Source organism: Lampetra planeri, chromosome 45 (genome assembly GCF_965212315.1).
Source record: "Lampetra planeri chromosome 45, kcLamPlan1.2.h2, whole genome shotgun sequence".
NCBI classification, from domain to species: domain Eukaryota; kingdom Metazoa; phylum Chordata; class Hyperoartia; order Petromyzontiformes; family Petromyzontidae; genus Lampetra; species Lampetra planeri.
The window spans coordinates 4,870,844-4,888,229 of record NC_136151.1 but is presented as its reverse complement, the minus strand read 5'-3'; the positions used below and the strand labels follow the sequence as shown (position 1 = coordinate 4,888,229).

The window sequence follows — 17,386 nt, the reverse complement described above, 5'->3', positions numbered from 1 at the left end:
TGGAGGTAATAGAAGTGAAACGGCCGCAGTGAGTGCGGATACGGGCAGAGAGTCGCTATTGGTTCGTCCTCTAATTACGCTTTAAACCATACGTACATCCCCACCCAGACAGCTCATCCGCATGTCCTGTACGGCCGGTGTCTGGTGTGTCTGACGTGCCGGGGTGGTTGGCCAAAAAAAACGTGCGTCAAGGAGAATGCGTTTGTGCCGCCCACAGTTTTCGAGCCCCTGATATCCGGGAAGTCACAAAAATCCGCTACGTGCGATGGACTGGTGTCTGGAGCCCAGTCAAGTTCTTCAAAGAAAGCCAGGGATGAGCCCACCACTTCAAGGCTTTTGTGCGAATCCTTGATGCACAGGGAGGCACAAAAATTTGCAATGGGTGAGGAACCAGCATCAAGGACCCGGTCAAAGTGCTTAAGAATGTGTTAGTAGAGCTGCCAATCCCAAACCATGGATTTTGAAAATTTCCCTCGAGCAACCATGGTGGTATGCTATTGGTGGCCATGACGGTTTTGATTGTTGTTGTGGCGGTTGGTCGAGGGGGGCAATATTGGGTTGTTGATTGTTGTTGTTATTGGGTGGGTTGGTTCATACCGCTCACCCATCATAATCGGTCATTATGATTGCGATCGTCAGGCGTCGGATTATTTTTTCTGCAGTTATTCTTTTTAAGAAAAGGGGGGGGGGGGGAGTGATGTAAAGACAGTGCGTGGACTAGTGGTCACGAGCGGTAATTCCAGGTGTGAAGACAATATAGAAGGCTAGCGGTCACAAGTGGTAATAACAGACTAGGTGACAGAGAAGGGAAGAGATCTGGAAGCTCCAGGAAGGTTCAAGAACGCCAGAGAGTTCAAGAAGTAAGGGCATAGCCAAGGGTAGAGCGATGGCCACGCCGGGGATAAAAAGGGCGAGGAGCAAGGTTCGGGGCTGCTGTGGAAGTCGGGGTCGTCGGGAGCGCTGTCTTCACGTCGCTGTCGTTGTCTTCAGTCGTCACTGTCTTCATGACGTCACTGTCTTCAGTCGTCGCTGTCTTTGCGTCGTCGATGTCGTCACATCGTCGCTGTCTTTAAGTCAATCTTAATTTTAGAAACTTTCGTGACTGCAGGAATTATTATTTGGTTCTTTCGGTTAAGTCACGTCTAAAGATAAAATAATAAATTAAATTAAATGATAGCATACGACGTTTCGATTGCAACACAAGCAATGATCATCTTTAAGTCGTCGCTGTGAAGCGATGAACCAAAATAAAAAACCTTTCTAGAGTCCGTGTCTCTGAGAGTCTTTACACATACGTACATACAACCACCATCCACCTAGAATAAAACGGTCTCCTAGCAATACATAAATGGATAAATATATTTAACAGATGAACAGAGGACGCATTAAGCCAGTAGTTAAAATATTAGTTGATGAAGGTTGAAGACGATTACATCAGAAAGTCTGTACAAGGTGCGGTTCCACTATGGCAATGCACACAGCCTGACCCTTGCTGGTCATTCAGTCTGTGGGACAAACCATTATTGCTGTGTCCCTGGCTGCTACTGCTGGGTTTTGTTTGTACAAACCTAACACAGTTGCATGAATGGAACCCCACGTCTGCACAGGTGAGCTCGGCCGCGTTGTGGAACATTCCAGGGCATGTTTTGGGGTATTTATAACTTGACTGCGGGTGAATTCAGTTATTTTCCTTGTTCGCCTATGCCGTGTGAGCTGCGCACACAGCATCTCCTGAACAGAACATATCTCACCAATGATAATCAACATCTCAAACTATTACTAAAGTAAACGTATTTTTCGTAAAAAAAATTTCGAGCGACTAATTTTGGGTGCATACTCGGGTCACGGCGAGTGCAGCTCTTGCTGAGAACGTGGATCGTGAGTTGACCTGATCCATTTGCCTGGACACGTTTGACTGCCCCTCTACGCTGAGCTGTGGCCACTCGTTCTTCCTCCAGTGCCTGGAGGACGCCTGGAAGGAGACAGACTCCTACTGCTGCCCGCAGTGCCGCAAGACCTTCCCTCAACGACCCCAGCTGACCAGGAACGTGACACTCGCCAACCTCATAGAGCAGCTGCGAGTGACTCAGACCATGGCTGCTGCCGCTTCTGCTGCTGTTGTTTTCTGTGACCACTGCCCAGAAGGCAAGACGCATGCAGTGAAGACCTGCCTCAAATGTAAGATGTCCTTCTGCACGGAGCACCTCGCACCTCACCTGGAGAGGGCGAAGTTGAAGGACCATGTCTTGGTTTCACCAGATGTAGCACGCAAGTGCAATAGGCACAAAGAGGAGCTCAAGTTCTACTGCAAGCAAGACGTGAGCTTCGTGTGCACGATCTGCATCAACGCAGGTGACCATCGGGGTCATCAGGTCATCACACTAGAGTACGAGCATCGGACACGGAAGGTGAGGCCCACATTGCGGGCAGTAAGAAGCACTGAGATGTGGAAAAAAAACATGAATTGAGATTATTTAAATTATTTGGCTGCTATAAATTTTCACATGATAAGCCACTTTATTGAGCTATCATTTGTGGCCAGATCGCTTCAAATAATAAATTAATACCTCGGTGGGCTTTGCCTAGTATCATGGGAATGCTTTTGTTGTATTTGAATGTTAATGGGTGATTTGTTTACCATTATTGTACTTTGCACCCCTATTATGTTTGTTCTAGATTTGAAGCTTTCATGACTGCAAGGATTCATACTCTTAGGTTCTTTCGGTAAAGTCACGTACGTAATAAAATAATAATAATAAATAAAATAACTGCTCCAGTAAAATTACTGTAGCGTGCTTTACACGCTACAGTAATTTTACTGGAGCAGTTACACTTGATGACGGATGCTTGTGTTGCTTCCGAAACGTCGTGATTTAATTGTTATTTTCAGTTATGATTATGGTATTATTATTATTTTACCTACGTGACTTTACCGAAATAACCTAAGAGTAGTATGTTTGTATTGTTGTTGTAATGAGTTTACCCACCCCGACTGGACATTTGTATTCTTCCAGTATAAATCTAATTATGATATCTTAACTTGAGCTGATAAAAACTGTCACCCGGGAATAATAGAAACATCACTGTGGGTTGATTCTCTCTCCGCGGTCCTTTGCCTTTTAGACTTTTTAAGTCAGTCTGGGCTGACTTCCTGATCACTCTTCCGGTCTCTTCTGGTGATTTCGTCTCTTATAGAACAAAGTCGGAGAGGAGACACGAGCAGTCGAGGAGAAGAGGCGGGAGGCAAAGGCGTCCGTGAGACGGATGAAGGCAGCACGCAAGGACGTGCAGGTACCGGGCATGGGCTCGATTACCCAATGACCTCAACCTTGGATTATGTGACTGCTCTGTGAGGATAACTCCGTTCATTCAAGTGAACTTTGATAGTCTTAAGTCAATGTGTAATACGTCTGCTGGATATTGAAACATTAATGTCATCGGTGCTTGAAATGTAAATGTTTTAATCTCGAGAGACTGCAAATAATTTCGTAGGATTACTCGAATGACTTGCAATGGGTGAGATAAAATAACACAGTATGGAGCAACAACTGTATTGAATTAGAAACCAGAAATTACACGAATAAAGATGACGATAAAATAGGCAGAAAATCGGCTGTTAAATGCTAGAGTGCAGGGAATGCAGAAAAACACTTGCTCTCATGACACGCACCCAATTAGAAAGCAGACACAATGTGGAGGCAATGACAATTTAAACTTTTAAATTGAACGTGCACTCGTCTTGATGTATTAGTGATTAACTTTTTTGGTGTCGTACATGTTAATGATAAGGAAAATTACGTAATTGCGTCTACTTTTTTACGTCTTCAACGATATTTTTATGAACCTTTTTGTGTTGTCGAATGCATAAGTATCCATTGTAACACAAATCCTGCTGTAAAACAGGGCATCAAGTCATCTGGCATTATTAATAATCTGCAAAAAATTACCACGTGATGGGAAATGATTTGTTTTTTCGACCGCACGTCGCTGACTTTTGAGGAAACAAATGTAAAATTTCCCCGCAGACACGTATTTATGGCCTTTTCGACTCAGTTCAGATAAGTCGAAAATGTACCGTAAAACTCGAAAAACGTACTGTACAACTCGTATTTCGCGAATGCGCCGCCGTCTTCTCAGTCCCATCGAGTTCTCTTCACGTTGTATATAGCGAGTGCTCCTTGTTATGGACGTGGACTTCATCTCAAAATATTGTCACAATCCAACAACAATGAGAGGCAAGCGTAGTGCTAGTGACAGTGCAAGTGACAGTGCACGTGGTGAGCATAAGCAAAAGCACAGTAGTATTATGCTCGATATTAAAATAAAAGTGATAAAGCGTGGTAGAAAAGGTAAACTTTTGCTTGATATTGGGCGCCATTTGAATCTTCCTCCAACGAGTGAACGTACGATAGTGAAGAATGCTGATTAAATAGAAAGCAAAGCTAAGCATGTTTTAAAGCATTTGGAGGTTAAAATTGCATGGCAAGCAAGTGTTTTCATGGAAAAAATGCAGCGATTGCTGGTGCTATGTATCGAGAAAATGCAGATCAGATTAGTCATCATTTATTAGAAGGCCCTAAACTCGTATGAGGACTTTAAAAAGGAGTTGGGATAGGAAGAAGCAGCGAAAGAGAAACCCTTCAAGGTCGTACGTGGATGGTTTTACAGATGTCAGGCACGATATAGTTTAAAGGATGTAAACATACGGGGAGAGTCAGCCTGTGTGGACGTAGATGCTACAGAAACGTTTCCAGAAAAAAAAAGTTTAAAAAACTAATAGACAGGTGTTTAAACCGATTCCAACACCTTCTCCAATCAAGCACAATTCATCCCCTCCTCAAGGTAAGATAATACAAATAATAAATCAAGGTATTTTCTAAAATGCTGTTTAAGATTCTGTGCTTTTTAACTATAAAATTGTTTTTGTGTACAGGAATGCTTCGAAATGTTCATAAAATGGTTTTAAATGAAGTGGTTGATAAGTATACATTATGTTTAAAATTTCTTGAACGTAGAATTGGTTGTAAATTTGTAGATCGTGTTGTACAGTATAGTACAAGTACGTATTTTTGTAGCTAGGTATGAAACACAACATTTACACAAGTTATGGTCCCTATCCCTACCTTATTCCATTTTTTCTTATGGGAGAAACTGCCCTGCTTTGCGTCACATAGACAATGTTTATGCTTTTATGGTCTCTACTCTTCCCATTTTCCATTATTATTATCTTGGAAAATTCCCCGTTATACATTGTTTCGTTATCATCTGCAACTTTTCGGTCCAACCCTCACTTATATTGGGGAACCCTGTACAACACGGCATTGTTGAACTTGACTGCCTTTTGAACTGGTAACCAGTGCAGCTCCTTTACAAGGGTTGAAGAGCTTATGAGAGTATTTGCGACATCCTCGTACATTCAATTTCTGACGTTATATAGAGCTTTGGCATGTGAGTGCGGGACCGGATTAACTCGCCGATACATTTTTTAAAAGGAAGATGTTTAATTTATTGAACTGCCTGCCATGACAATGGAAACTGGCACGTTCAAACATCGTGACTTCTGACAAGTTACAAGGTGCAGAAGATGACAACCTTCCCATGGTCTCCACTGTTACGTGCTTGTCACAAACTAATATCATATACCCGGCAATTGGACGCCCGAAGAGCCTCCCAATCAGGATTGCAACACCCAAGGTCCTTTTCAAGGCTAAACTTACCGCAGAGTAGGGCTGCACATGGCTCCCTTAAGCCACGACCCTCTCTACCCCGTTCACCACCTGCAACAGTACAGCGCCCATTCTGGTGTCGCTGGCATCTGCATCTAGCATATATGGCAGTGAGAAATCGGGGGTACCCAAGGGGAGGCGCATTGGAGAGGCCGTCGCAGAGCGTGACAAACGCGGCCTCCTCCTCTTCCCCCCATCTAAGTATCTGGCCCTTTGTGGTGAAGGCATGGAGCAGTTTAGCGATTGTCGCAAACTTGGGTATAAAGTGGCGGTAATATAGCACGAACCCGACAAAACTGCATGCGTGCGCACATGGCCGACTCCCACGTCAGTGGATGAAGTCGGGATCCGTGGCTATCCCGGACTCACTGACAATGTGACCCAAATAGCGAACCGATGTCTGCAAGAGATGACAATTTTGCGGCTTAAATTTAAGATTGGCCACCCGCACCTTGACAAACACTGGCCGTAACTGCTACAGGTGCTCCTGGAACGTGCGAACACGATTACATCGTCCAAATAAATGAAGCACGATTCCCATTGAAGACCTACCAAAACCAGCTCCATAAGTCGCTGGAATGTGGCTGGAGCTGAGTGAAGTCCCATCAGGAGAAAGTTAAATTGAAACAACCCCTGGGGTGTTCATAACGCGGTTTTAGGTTTGAAACTCTTATCCAGAGGTAACTGGCAAAACCCTGACAGCAAGTCGAGGGTGAAAAAAAAAACGCGCACCCGACAGGGCATCCTAGGAGTCGTCCATCCGTGGGAGCAGGTATGCATCCTCCACAGAGACTTTATACAATTTGTGGAAATCTATACAAAACCACAAACTCCCATCCCGCTTTTTGACCAGGACAATGGGAGCTCACCACGGACTGGTGGAACTGGTGTAATGTCGGCGGTCACATCTCATCGGCGGCCTGGCGAACATGATCCTTTTCCTTGGGACTGAGCCTGTACGAATTTTGGCATATAGGAGCAGCGTTAACTGTATCGATGCGGTGCTGCAATAGTGACGTGTGGCCAAGATCATATTTTCCCTGACTAAAAACGTCAGAAAATTCCCAGAGCAACACGTGCAACTCACCTCACTGCTCGCCGGAAAATTTAGAATTCTCTTTGCACAGCGCATCCATTCAAGCCTTATCTGGCTGGTCTCCCCACTCCACCGCGGCAACGACCACCGTGGTCACATCGCTGGCCTCCTCACAACACACGGCCCGACGTTCAACACCTGCAGAAAGGGGTTTCAGTCCCCCTTAACTATTGTCTGGGCCCCCACCAAGGCGTTACCTTGAACCGCTCTGTTCGAAGGGGTTAAAAGAACCCTTTCCGTGGTGTCTTCACGATCAAACTGCTTCCGCAGCCGCAACATCTGATCACCAGGAGCAACCATGACGGTCTCTTTCACTAGGGCCCGAACCGTGGCGTTGGCTCTTCGCAATCGAGTTGGGGACGTCAAAAATGCCAAACGATGCCCCGACAGCAGCTCAATGCACCCTTGGTCCACAATCATTTTAAGGGGCATCCTTCCGAGAAAATCGTTCCCCAACAGACAGGGCACAGCCAACATCTCAGAGACTAACACTGGGACCGCAAATTCAAGGCTCCAATTCGTACTATCGCCAATATCTGTCCCATAACACCCAAACTCCTGCCATTAGCGATGACACATGTCCTATTTACAGGATTAAGACAACATGCCTTCGACGGCAAAAACTTATAAATGAATTCCGAAATAATACTAGCGGATGCTCCTGTATCAATGAGCACCCTTAGCTCGACACCCTGCATGAAGCCAATAACCACGGACGATCCTGCCGCCGCTTCCACGATTTGATCCACCAACGCGGTCCACTGCCCCATTCCCCGTAGCCATCCACCACCTGCCAAAGCCCGAATTTCAGGTGCCATGAAATGATGAGTGTGTGAACCCAACATGCTCTGAGAGGGAGATACATGAAGTGACTGTGTTGGCCGGGTGTCTGATGCATAGCGACTTGCCTGTGGGCCCAGGGAAGCGGAGGTCAGCAGGGCGGGAGGCGGCGAAGGCAGGGAGAACAATCCAGGGTCAGCACTGCATTCGTTGGAGATGTAGCCCCTCAGGCCGCACTTAAAACAAGTGAATGGGGACCTTCATGGTGGATGGGGGTCCCACTTTGTCGTTCCCACTCCCATCGTCGTCCCACACCAACCCTCTCACATGGACTCCTGACGAATGAAGAGCAGGCCTGTGTAGTGCTTGAAAGACGCGTCACGCTCTGGGTCGGTATGCACGCACGCGGCGGACAGTGAGGGCGAATGAGGACACAGGGCACTGATTGGCTGGCCGTTGTTGTTGTCCAAATTAAGGTGGCGTGACAGTTAAGGGGGCTGCAGGTGGCCGGGGGTAATTAAGGATGCAGGGTGTTGATTGGACGAGAGGGGCTGTTGTTTGAGATTGGCGCCGGCGTGTCTTGAAAAACAACGCCATGTGGCACCGGGGGGGGGGGGGGGGGGGGGGGGGGGGGGGGGGGGGGGGGGGGGGGGGGGGGGCTGGGGGCGAGTGGCGTCGTGGGGGATGACCTAATTAATTAGAGGTAATTGGTTCAGGGATGAAGTGAGAGATTGTGGAGTGAGATGGGAGTTGGTTTCGATTTAAAGCTTTCGTGACTGCAGGGATTCATCTTCTTGGTTCTTTCGGTAAAGTCACGTAGAAGGGAAGTAATAAAATAATAAAAATAAAACATAATAAAACAATTCTCACGACGTTTCGGCCACAACGCAAGCAGCCGTCCTCAGGCGAAGAATGAGAACATTATCAAGCTAGGAGCTTATATAGGTGTAGCGAGGAGGAGCGCCTTAACAAAAGAATGTGCATATGAAGAGGAATTTAGCATACCAATGGGCAATGCATAGGAGGTGGGCGGAGGGGTTTCAAAGTCCCATTATGCCCATGCATTATGCAGGATCAACAGCACCACGGGGGGGCGCAAGGAACAGCGTTAATAAAGGAAAGGAATGTTAGTGATATGTAGCTGCATTTGCCAAACAACCACGTAGAAAACCAAAGTGAAAACTACATAAAAAACTAAAATATAAACTGATACTTACAGCAATACAGTATATAATTTAATGTTGGGTTTATCTATGGCAGTATATAGTACTGTATATGCTAAGAGAATAAAGTTTAGATGGAAGTATATTATATACTTCTTACGACGTAGAATTGTAATTTATTATTTGTTGTTAGTAACTCAGCTTATTGTAGAGTATAGTAAGTATCAGTTTATATTTTAGTTTTTTATGTAGTTTTCACTTTGGTTTTCTACGTGGTTGTTTGGCAAATGCAGCTACATATCACTAACATTCCTTTCCTTTATTAACGCTGTTCCTTGCGCCCCCCCGTGGTGCTGTTGATCCTGCATAATGCATGGGCATAATGGGACTTTGAAACCCCTCCGCCCACCTCCTATGCATTGCCCATTGGTATGCTAAATTCCTCTTCATATGCACATTCTTTTGTTAAGGCGCTCCTCCTCGCTACACCTATATAAGCTCCTAGCTTGATAATGTTCTCATTCTTCGCCTGAGGACGGCTGCTTGCGTTGTGGCCGAAACGTCGTGAGAATTGTTTTATTATGTTTTATTTTTATTATTTTATTACTTCCCTTCTACGTGACTTTACCGAAAGAACCAAGAAGATGGGAGTTGGTGCCTGGGAGAAGAGACAGACGGATGGAGAGACAGAGCAGTGGACAGAGTGAGTACAGCGTAGGGTAGCAGTGGATAGAGTGAGTACAGCATCGGGTTGCAGTGGAGAAGAGTGAGGATAGTGTAGGGTAGCAGCGGAGTAGCGCAAGCATCAGAGAGAGAGACGACGGAGAGTAGGAAGCGGCTGGGTGTGGAAGGAGAACAGAGATAGTTACGACGGAGTGAGACGGCGGAGTTGATAAAGAGCAGCCGAGCTGGAGAGAGAGGAAGAGCGGAAAGGAGAGTCGACAGAGGAGCAGAGGGAGAGCGAGCGAGGCCAGCGGAGCACAGCGAGCGAGCGGAGGAACATTGAGCGGTGTTGACGGAGAGTTGTGGGTTGGTGTGAACGGAGGAACTTTGAGCGGTGGACGGGAGAGATGTGGAAATATATACGTGAATAAAGAAACGAGGACAGACAAGAAGCAGTCGTGTCGGTTCGGGCACTACACTTGCATAAGCTCCTGATGCTCCAGCTCGTCCTCGTCCTCCGAGAATCCCACGCAGGCGGCCACCCCGGGCCATCGCTGTAGGTTGAAATGGGCTTGGATGGATCGGGCTACCTTCAGCGACGTCAAGTCGTCCTCCTCCGTGGCAGCCAGAGAGACGCTCATCTCCTGGGCCAGCGACAGGAGTCTTTCCAGAACCAGAGAGTCCAGCACAGTCTGCTCCATCTGCGGATATGCGGTGTGGGCCAGCGACAGCAGCGCGCTGTGAAAGGCGAGGGGCGTCTCGGTCTCCCCCCATCTTCGCAGCACAAATTTCTGATGCGCGTTTGACGGCAGGTCGAAAATTGCAGCCATCTAGGCACAAGTTTGAGGCAGCGTCGCTCTGTCCACTGCATCGAACGCCGCCAGTGAGTCGTCGTCCAAGGTGATGGGAAGAGCCTGCAGCGTCTCCTCGTCGGACCACCGCATGAGGGCGCAAGCAGCAGAGAAATGGTGCTGAAAAGCCATCCAGTCGCTCATTGAGGAAATAAGATCCTCCCAAAATTTGGTGCTGCAGTGGCAAAGGCTTTGTCACCTATTCCAACGTTTGTTCTTTTATATTTAAAATGCAATTCGATGGATGCCTTAGGTTGCTTACATTTGGCAATGGGGAGAATGAGTTAACTAAGTATACTGTAGATTTGCCAATTAGGATTTTGTGGATGAACAAGGCTCAATGTAGATTTATTCTTGGATCCAGTGATGTGAGATTGCATTTTTAAGTTCATGTCACAATGGTGGGTCCTGTGTGGCACATCCAGTGCAAATGGAAGAGCAGAATGATGAGGTGAATTTAGTTTGTTTAGTGATTCATTAGTAGCTGATATGTAAACAGCGTCACAGTAGTCAAACAGTGTTTGATTGATAGCTTCAACAATTTACAGGCGTAATCAAATGGGAAAACAATGTTTGTTGTTATATAATCCAGAGATCAATTTGATATTTTACTATTTGGTGGTCTATAACAACACATCAGAGTAATTTTTTGGTTACCTGGAGAATAAATGATGAGCACTATATATAAAAAAAAACCTCGGTTGATTACAGTAGCGAGTTGTATGCAACGTAGGTCAATCATATTTTAGGAGTGCATTATCTCAAGGCACTTCATATATTTTTAAACAGCGGTCACCAATAGGTGTAAATGGCAGGGGCTTTCAAGGGCCAAGAAATCCATGACGTTTAAAAGAGGGTGCATAGGGGTCACGGCAAGGCAGATGAGGGAATGGAAGGAGTCGCTGGTCGAGGGAAGAAAAATGGAATGGGTGAGCTTTGAGAGACGAACGAAGATAAGGAGGGGGATTTCTTAATGTAGAGGGGAACGGGGAATCACTAGAATACGCGTGTCTCGACAGGGATCTATGACTGGGGTGAAGGAGCGAATCAAAGCCCAGTTCAACCGCCTGAAAAAGGCACTGGATGAGGACGAGAGGACGGCTTTACATCGCGCGGAACTGAAGGAGAAGGAGTTGCTGTCCCAGATCGACAAGAACATCGCCCATTACAAGCACGAGATCAGCGAGCTGCAGGCAGCAGCTGCGCGCCTGCGCACTCTGCAGGAGGAGGGGGACCCGCTCACGTTCCTGCAGGTAGAGCGCTCGCGAAGCCAGGGCGAGTGCCCCAGATTGACAGAGCCCTTAGCAGTAGAGAGACTATTGGCTCAAGGGTTCAGATGCTTGGAACACAGCTTCATTAATCATAACAATCCCACTTAACCACGATAGTGGCTGCATTTGAAATCCCACTATCTATCTAAATAAAGTATTTCTCTTATCGCATTGTCTGCAGATAATTCCACATGTTACCGTGAAGGTGAAATTCAAATTAAGTTGAATTCTAAATACCTGATGTTATGCTATTCAATCGACTATTTTCTAAACAGTTGCTCTGTTGCTCTCAGGTATTTGATATCCATTCTCAAGCACCTTTCATTCACAGACATGAGTTGCCTCTGCAGAAATTAACATTGCTTATCATTTTGAAAGGCTGTCTCTAGCCACAGGAAATTAGCACTGCCCAAGGCTCAACGGGACTGAAATCCTGGCTAAAAGGTTGAGATGCTCCGGTCTTGAGAACATTGCTTCACTTGTTATACTAAAGATGCGGACTTGTCCTTCACGGGGTCATTAGCCAAGACGTGAGATTCATATTCCGGTCGTGGGACTCGCAGAGGGAACTCGAGCGATGCCTTGAGAGTGAATGGAGGCAGAATCACGTAACGCTTCTCTCTGTATCCCACAGGGGCACCTGGAGGAGACGCGCAGGTACAGACACTCAACCATCACAGAGCAGCACCACGAGGCAGTGCAGTATGGGAGCCTTCAGCTGTGTGTTACTTGTACAGTGATTTTAACCACCGTTGTGATTGTACCTGTATAGTGATTTGAATCCCTGTAGCAGCAATGGAATTAAAGTTAACGTCCGGTGGTTCTGATGTAACCGTACGTTTGAATTTATTTAAACGATACCTTCCGAGCTCATTTATTTAAAACTGTTTTTTATGTTTAGTTTGCTGTCCTTCCCCCACACCAGCGATTCGCACGGTTGGCTGTGTACGGTGTCAAATAAGTTAAAAATACATACACACTGCACTATACACTACACTATACACTCCTCCCCTATACGAGATTGAAAACTGTTTTTTTAGAACTGCTTTTTATAGTTAGTTTGCTGTCCTTCACATACACCTCTGATTAGCACAGTTAGTTTCATTAGGTGAGAAAGAAGTTAAATAGACACGCATACATACGTGTGTGATGATTCTCTTTGTGATGGTATGGGCCATAGACTGCGTGTGCTGGTGTTTTCTGTGATTATCTCTATGTGTAACATCAGTTGTTTGTATTGAGCCTGTGTTAGAAACTGGATGTGTGTGACCACGCTAATGATGTTTGAGTAGAGGGCTACGTATTGCACAAGTGCTATGTATTGGAGATGAGCTGTGTGTGGGACAGATGTTCTATTTCATAATACTGCGTTTGAAACGTTGTCTGTATGCTGATGCTGTGTATGTGGGGATGCTGTGTGTGTGGGGGGATGCTGTGTGTGTGTGGTGATGCTGTGTTGTGTGTGGTGATGCTGTGTTGTGTGTGGTGATGCTGATTGTTTTTTTCTAATCTTTGTCACAGGGGGAAGGTCCGTAAGAGGTCTCCGCCCCCAGCACCTACTCCACTGGACGTCCCCACAATCCGCTCCCTTGAGACTATCATTAACAGATTACTTGTCTGTGAGTTCTAACTCTTACCCAGTATAGTCATTTTCATCATGTGCTGTGAGTCTAGCCTTAGCTTAGACTCCAATTGTTGCACAACAAACACAACCTTCCATTGCTAATAGCACCCAGTTCACTCTCACTCAGGAGCAGGGGCAACAAAATCAGAGTCAAATCATTATGCATTTGACTCAGTGTTAATGCCTGCGACTCACAGAAGCAGAATAATGTCTCATTTCGGAATGTCAGGATTCATTTTTCCTGTTTGAGGCTGTTATATTCAGGCTCGTGCAACTTTTAAAATTTGGAGGGTTTAGTGTCAATAACCCAGGCTCACAAAATAACAGCATTAATATTCTCAAATGATAATTTATCTAGATTTGAAGTTTTCGTGACTGCAGGGATCCATACTCTTTGGTTCTTTCGGTAAAGTCACGTAGGTATAAAATAAAATAATTATATCACGACGTTTCGGATGCAACACAAGCGTCCGTCATCAGGTTGGACAACCACAGCAAGAAATAACAGCTGCTGAAGTGGGCAAGAAGGGACTTGCTTAACACGAGGCCATATAGGCAAGAGACGGGGGGGAGGAGCCAGGGAGGAGAGACAGGGAGGGTGGGAGTGTGGGGTCGGGGGAGTGGAGGACACAAGCACGGCAAAAAATGCCAGTGTGGGGAGGGAAATTGGGCGGAGCTGGGAGTGGGAGGGTTAGGAAACTGGAGATGCAGATATGAAGGCAGGCCAAAAGCAGTTATGGTTTTACCTGGTTAATAACATCTTTCCAATGATTGCTCAATTTGTATCCATCTTCCCGGTTGAAGTTATTTCTATGTTTATATATCTGGATGGCATCATAAAAAAAATCTTTGATAGTAGCACGAAGGTTTGCAGAGTACCTTGGTCTCGGAAAAAAACAACATCATGAGAGGCCAAAGCGTTATAGCAATGATCAGCCACGGCGGAGGTATTAGTTCTGCCGTGTTTCAGATCTGCCTTGTGCTCGCGAACACGGTCTGAGACATGACGTTTCGTTTCCCAAAAGTAACAATTACCACAGGTGCAACTTAGTTTGTAGACTCCAGGCTGTTGCATTTCAGGAATGACATCCTTCACAGATGGGATTAGATCACGGATTTTGTGGACTGTACCGAATTGGACATAGATCTTGTGTTTGTTTAAGCTTTTGGAAATATTTTCGGTAACGCCTGCTATGCATGGTAACGTGACAGCTTTGTGGATAATGCAGTCCGAATGTCCATTAATCTTAAGAGCCTAGTGTACGTGTTCCAGTTCACTGGCTAGGTGGTGTTGGTCAGAAATGCAGCGGACCATATGGTATAGTGTTTTGATGAGGGAATGCTTCTGTGCCGGATTGTGGTGGGAATCAGGTTTCAGATAGGAATCTGTGTGGGTGGCTTTCCTGTAAACAGTGTCCCAAGGAGCCATCAGGTCTCTTCTCAAACAAAACATCCAGGAATAGTAGCTTGCTGTCCTTCTCCAATTCCATTGTGAGTTTGATGGATGGGTTTATGGAATTAATGTGGTTGAGAAATTCGTTCAATGCTGACAGGCCATGTGGCCAAATAATGAAAGTATCATCCACATATCTATTCCACAAGGAAGGACGTAAAGTGGATGTCTGGATGGCATTTGTTTCAAATTTCTCCATTAAAACATTCGCTATCACTGGTGATAAAGGGGAACCTTCATTTTGTTTGTAGAAAGTGTGGAAACCCTCCCCGGAGAGGCTGTTCAATCTAGATTTGATAGACCAACAAATAGACCAACATACTAAAAATGTCATTACTCAAACACTGCTTAATCAGTGCACGATGGGTGCTCGATCAGTGCTCGATCAGAACTCGATCCATGTTCGATCAGAGCTCAATCTATGCTTAATCCGTGCTCGATCAGTGCTCGATCCAATTGAACAAAGATCGAGCATGGATTGCGCTCTTATCGAACACATATAGAGCACCGATCGAGATTGGTTTGAGCACTAATGGAACACGAATCGAGCTCTGATCGAGCTCGGATCGAGCATGGATTGAGCTCGGATCGAACATGGATCGAGCTCGGATCGAGCACGGATTGAGCACGGATCGAGCAGGGATCGAGCACCGATCAAGCTCGGATTGAGCAGAAATTGAGCTCAGATCGAGTTCAGATCAAGCACCAATCGAGCTCGGATGAAGCACAGATCGAGCTATGATCCAGCATGTATTGAACACTGATCAAGCACGAATCAAACACGGATCAAGCACAGATCGAGCTCTGATATTTGGAATACCAGTGTGTATGTGTTAGAGAATGGATAAAGCGTGAATCACGCTTTGTAGCCTTGAAAATCGGTCGATTCCCATTTAATCCAGCATTGGATCATTAAAAAGCGTCTATTCTCATTCCAGTATTTCTTATATGGGCAAAGCCACGCCAAATGACTCCATATATGGGCCTAAAGCATGAACATATTTTATTATTCGTTCTAACTGATTCATTTAATCCTGTTACTACTACACAGAGCACCCGCAGTGCGCCCCACCTCCTCACATCTCGCAATGCCGAGAATGGGTTGGGTCTGGCTAGGGCTCGCATGGGTGGCCACCAACATGCGTAGCAGGTGCTACAGGCTGCGGGGCTACGTGGCGGGCAGCAGGTGACAGTGCAGTCAAACGCACCGCTGTACTGTACTTCTGTGCTCTCAACAGCTGTGCCACCAGCCTTCCCCAACACTCAGTGACCGGAATGGTGAAGTATGGTCAAATATCCCGCACGATCTGCATGGTGTAGGGAGGCTTTTATCCAGCAGTGGATTAACAAAGTGCCCGTTACATGTCATCACACCGATAGCTACGCATTACAACGTTGTATAAGAATGCTCATTATGAATTGTTCTGTTGTAATGCACGTGCGTGTTAGTGCACGACTGCTATTGTTATGGTTGTGCTGTTGTTACACGGTGACTGTTATTATTGTTACTGCAGACGGACGCTCACCGACTCTGGACCCAAACTCGGCCTATGACGACCTCAAGATTTCCTCGGACCTCAGGACGGTGACACGCACCGCTGTCTCCCAGCGTCGCCCCGATCACCCACACCGCTTTGATGGCTGTACACAAGCCCTGTGCTCCGAGAGCTTCTCGTGGGGTCAGCACTACTGGGAGGTGGACGTGGGGGGTGCGGCTTCGGGCTGTGAGGTTGGAGTCGCGTATGGGACGATCGCACGGAAAGGGCGTGGTGACGAGTGCCAGTTGGGAGAGAACGACTCATCCTGGGTTTTATACAAAAATATCGACAGATGCTACGTGTGTCATGGTGGTGTCTGGACCTCAGTGCCGGTGAGAGATCTTCCCCGGAGAGTCGGGTGTCACCTGGACTGGGAGGCGGGGCTGCTGTCGTTTTACCGCGCCGACTCCATGGAGTTATTGCACTCTTTTCACCACTCGTTTAGTCAACCGCTCTACCCCGCACTACGTGTGTGGGCTTATGATGACTCGGTGAGGATTCTGGATCTGAGTTATTCGTTCTGTTAGCACGGAGTGTGAGAAGCGCAGATAACAGGCACGACGCGCGCTATCCCCTCTCGGTAACTCGCTCGTTGGGCGATAAACCCGGGATGGGAATGGGATGGCATCACTAGGGGGGACTACTTGTGTTCTGCCGTGCGTCGCTGGGCTTAAACATTTTTGTCATAACCAGGGGTCAAGTGACTCCTTCACCCACACAAAGTAGTTTTATTTTACAGGGCATCGAGAGAGAAGCCATTTTAACACCTGGTAGTAGTAGGGCTGTCGCAACCAATATTTTTTGTAATACATTTTTTTTTTTATTAAAGATTTTAATAATCTGCTCTCAGACTTAGAATTTGACCTGCAGCCACAACATTCGATTCATAGATTAACGTCTCCCTCTGCTTACAAAAATTGGAACTGTATTTTCACTTTGAAGTGGGTTATTTAATTAAGCGCCTGATATACATCTAGAGTGAAAATCGATTTTTCACTACAACACGACTAATGTTGTCGCAAAACGCATTAATAACACACCGACACTGCACCGTTGTTCGCTCCTTCACAGTCATCGATGTTAATGTGGCACAGAGTGTTAGGTAAGAGTCGAAAAGTTTAACAAGTAGTAAGATTTCGCGACCAATATTAGTCATATTAGGTTTTCTTTTTTGCTTGGGTGGGATCGCATAAATATAAATGTGTCGTTACTCCACCACCA

The 17,386-nt window shown here is 46.1% G+C and overlaps 1 protein-coding gene across 1 annotated transcript; it reads left to right on the top strand.

Annotated features, from left to right (window-relative positions):
* Positions 1-1,709: 1,709 nt before the first annotated feature.
* Positions 1,710-16,774, top strand: LOC144733045 (tripartite motif-containing protein 16-like). Its single transcript, XM_078614779.1, has 6 exons — positions 1,710-2,408; positions 3,196-3,291; positions 11,299-11,532; positions 12,185-12,207; positions 13,072-13,169; positions 16,142-16,774. Exons 1-6 carry the CDS (start codon positions 2,094-2,096, stop codon positions 16,690-16,692), a joined length of 1,317 nt encoding a protein of 438 aa, XP_078470905.1. The 5' UTR covers positions 1,710-2,093; the 3' UTR covers positions 16,693-16,774.
* The last annotated feature ends 612 nt before the right edge of the window (positions 16,775-17,386 follow it).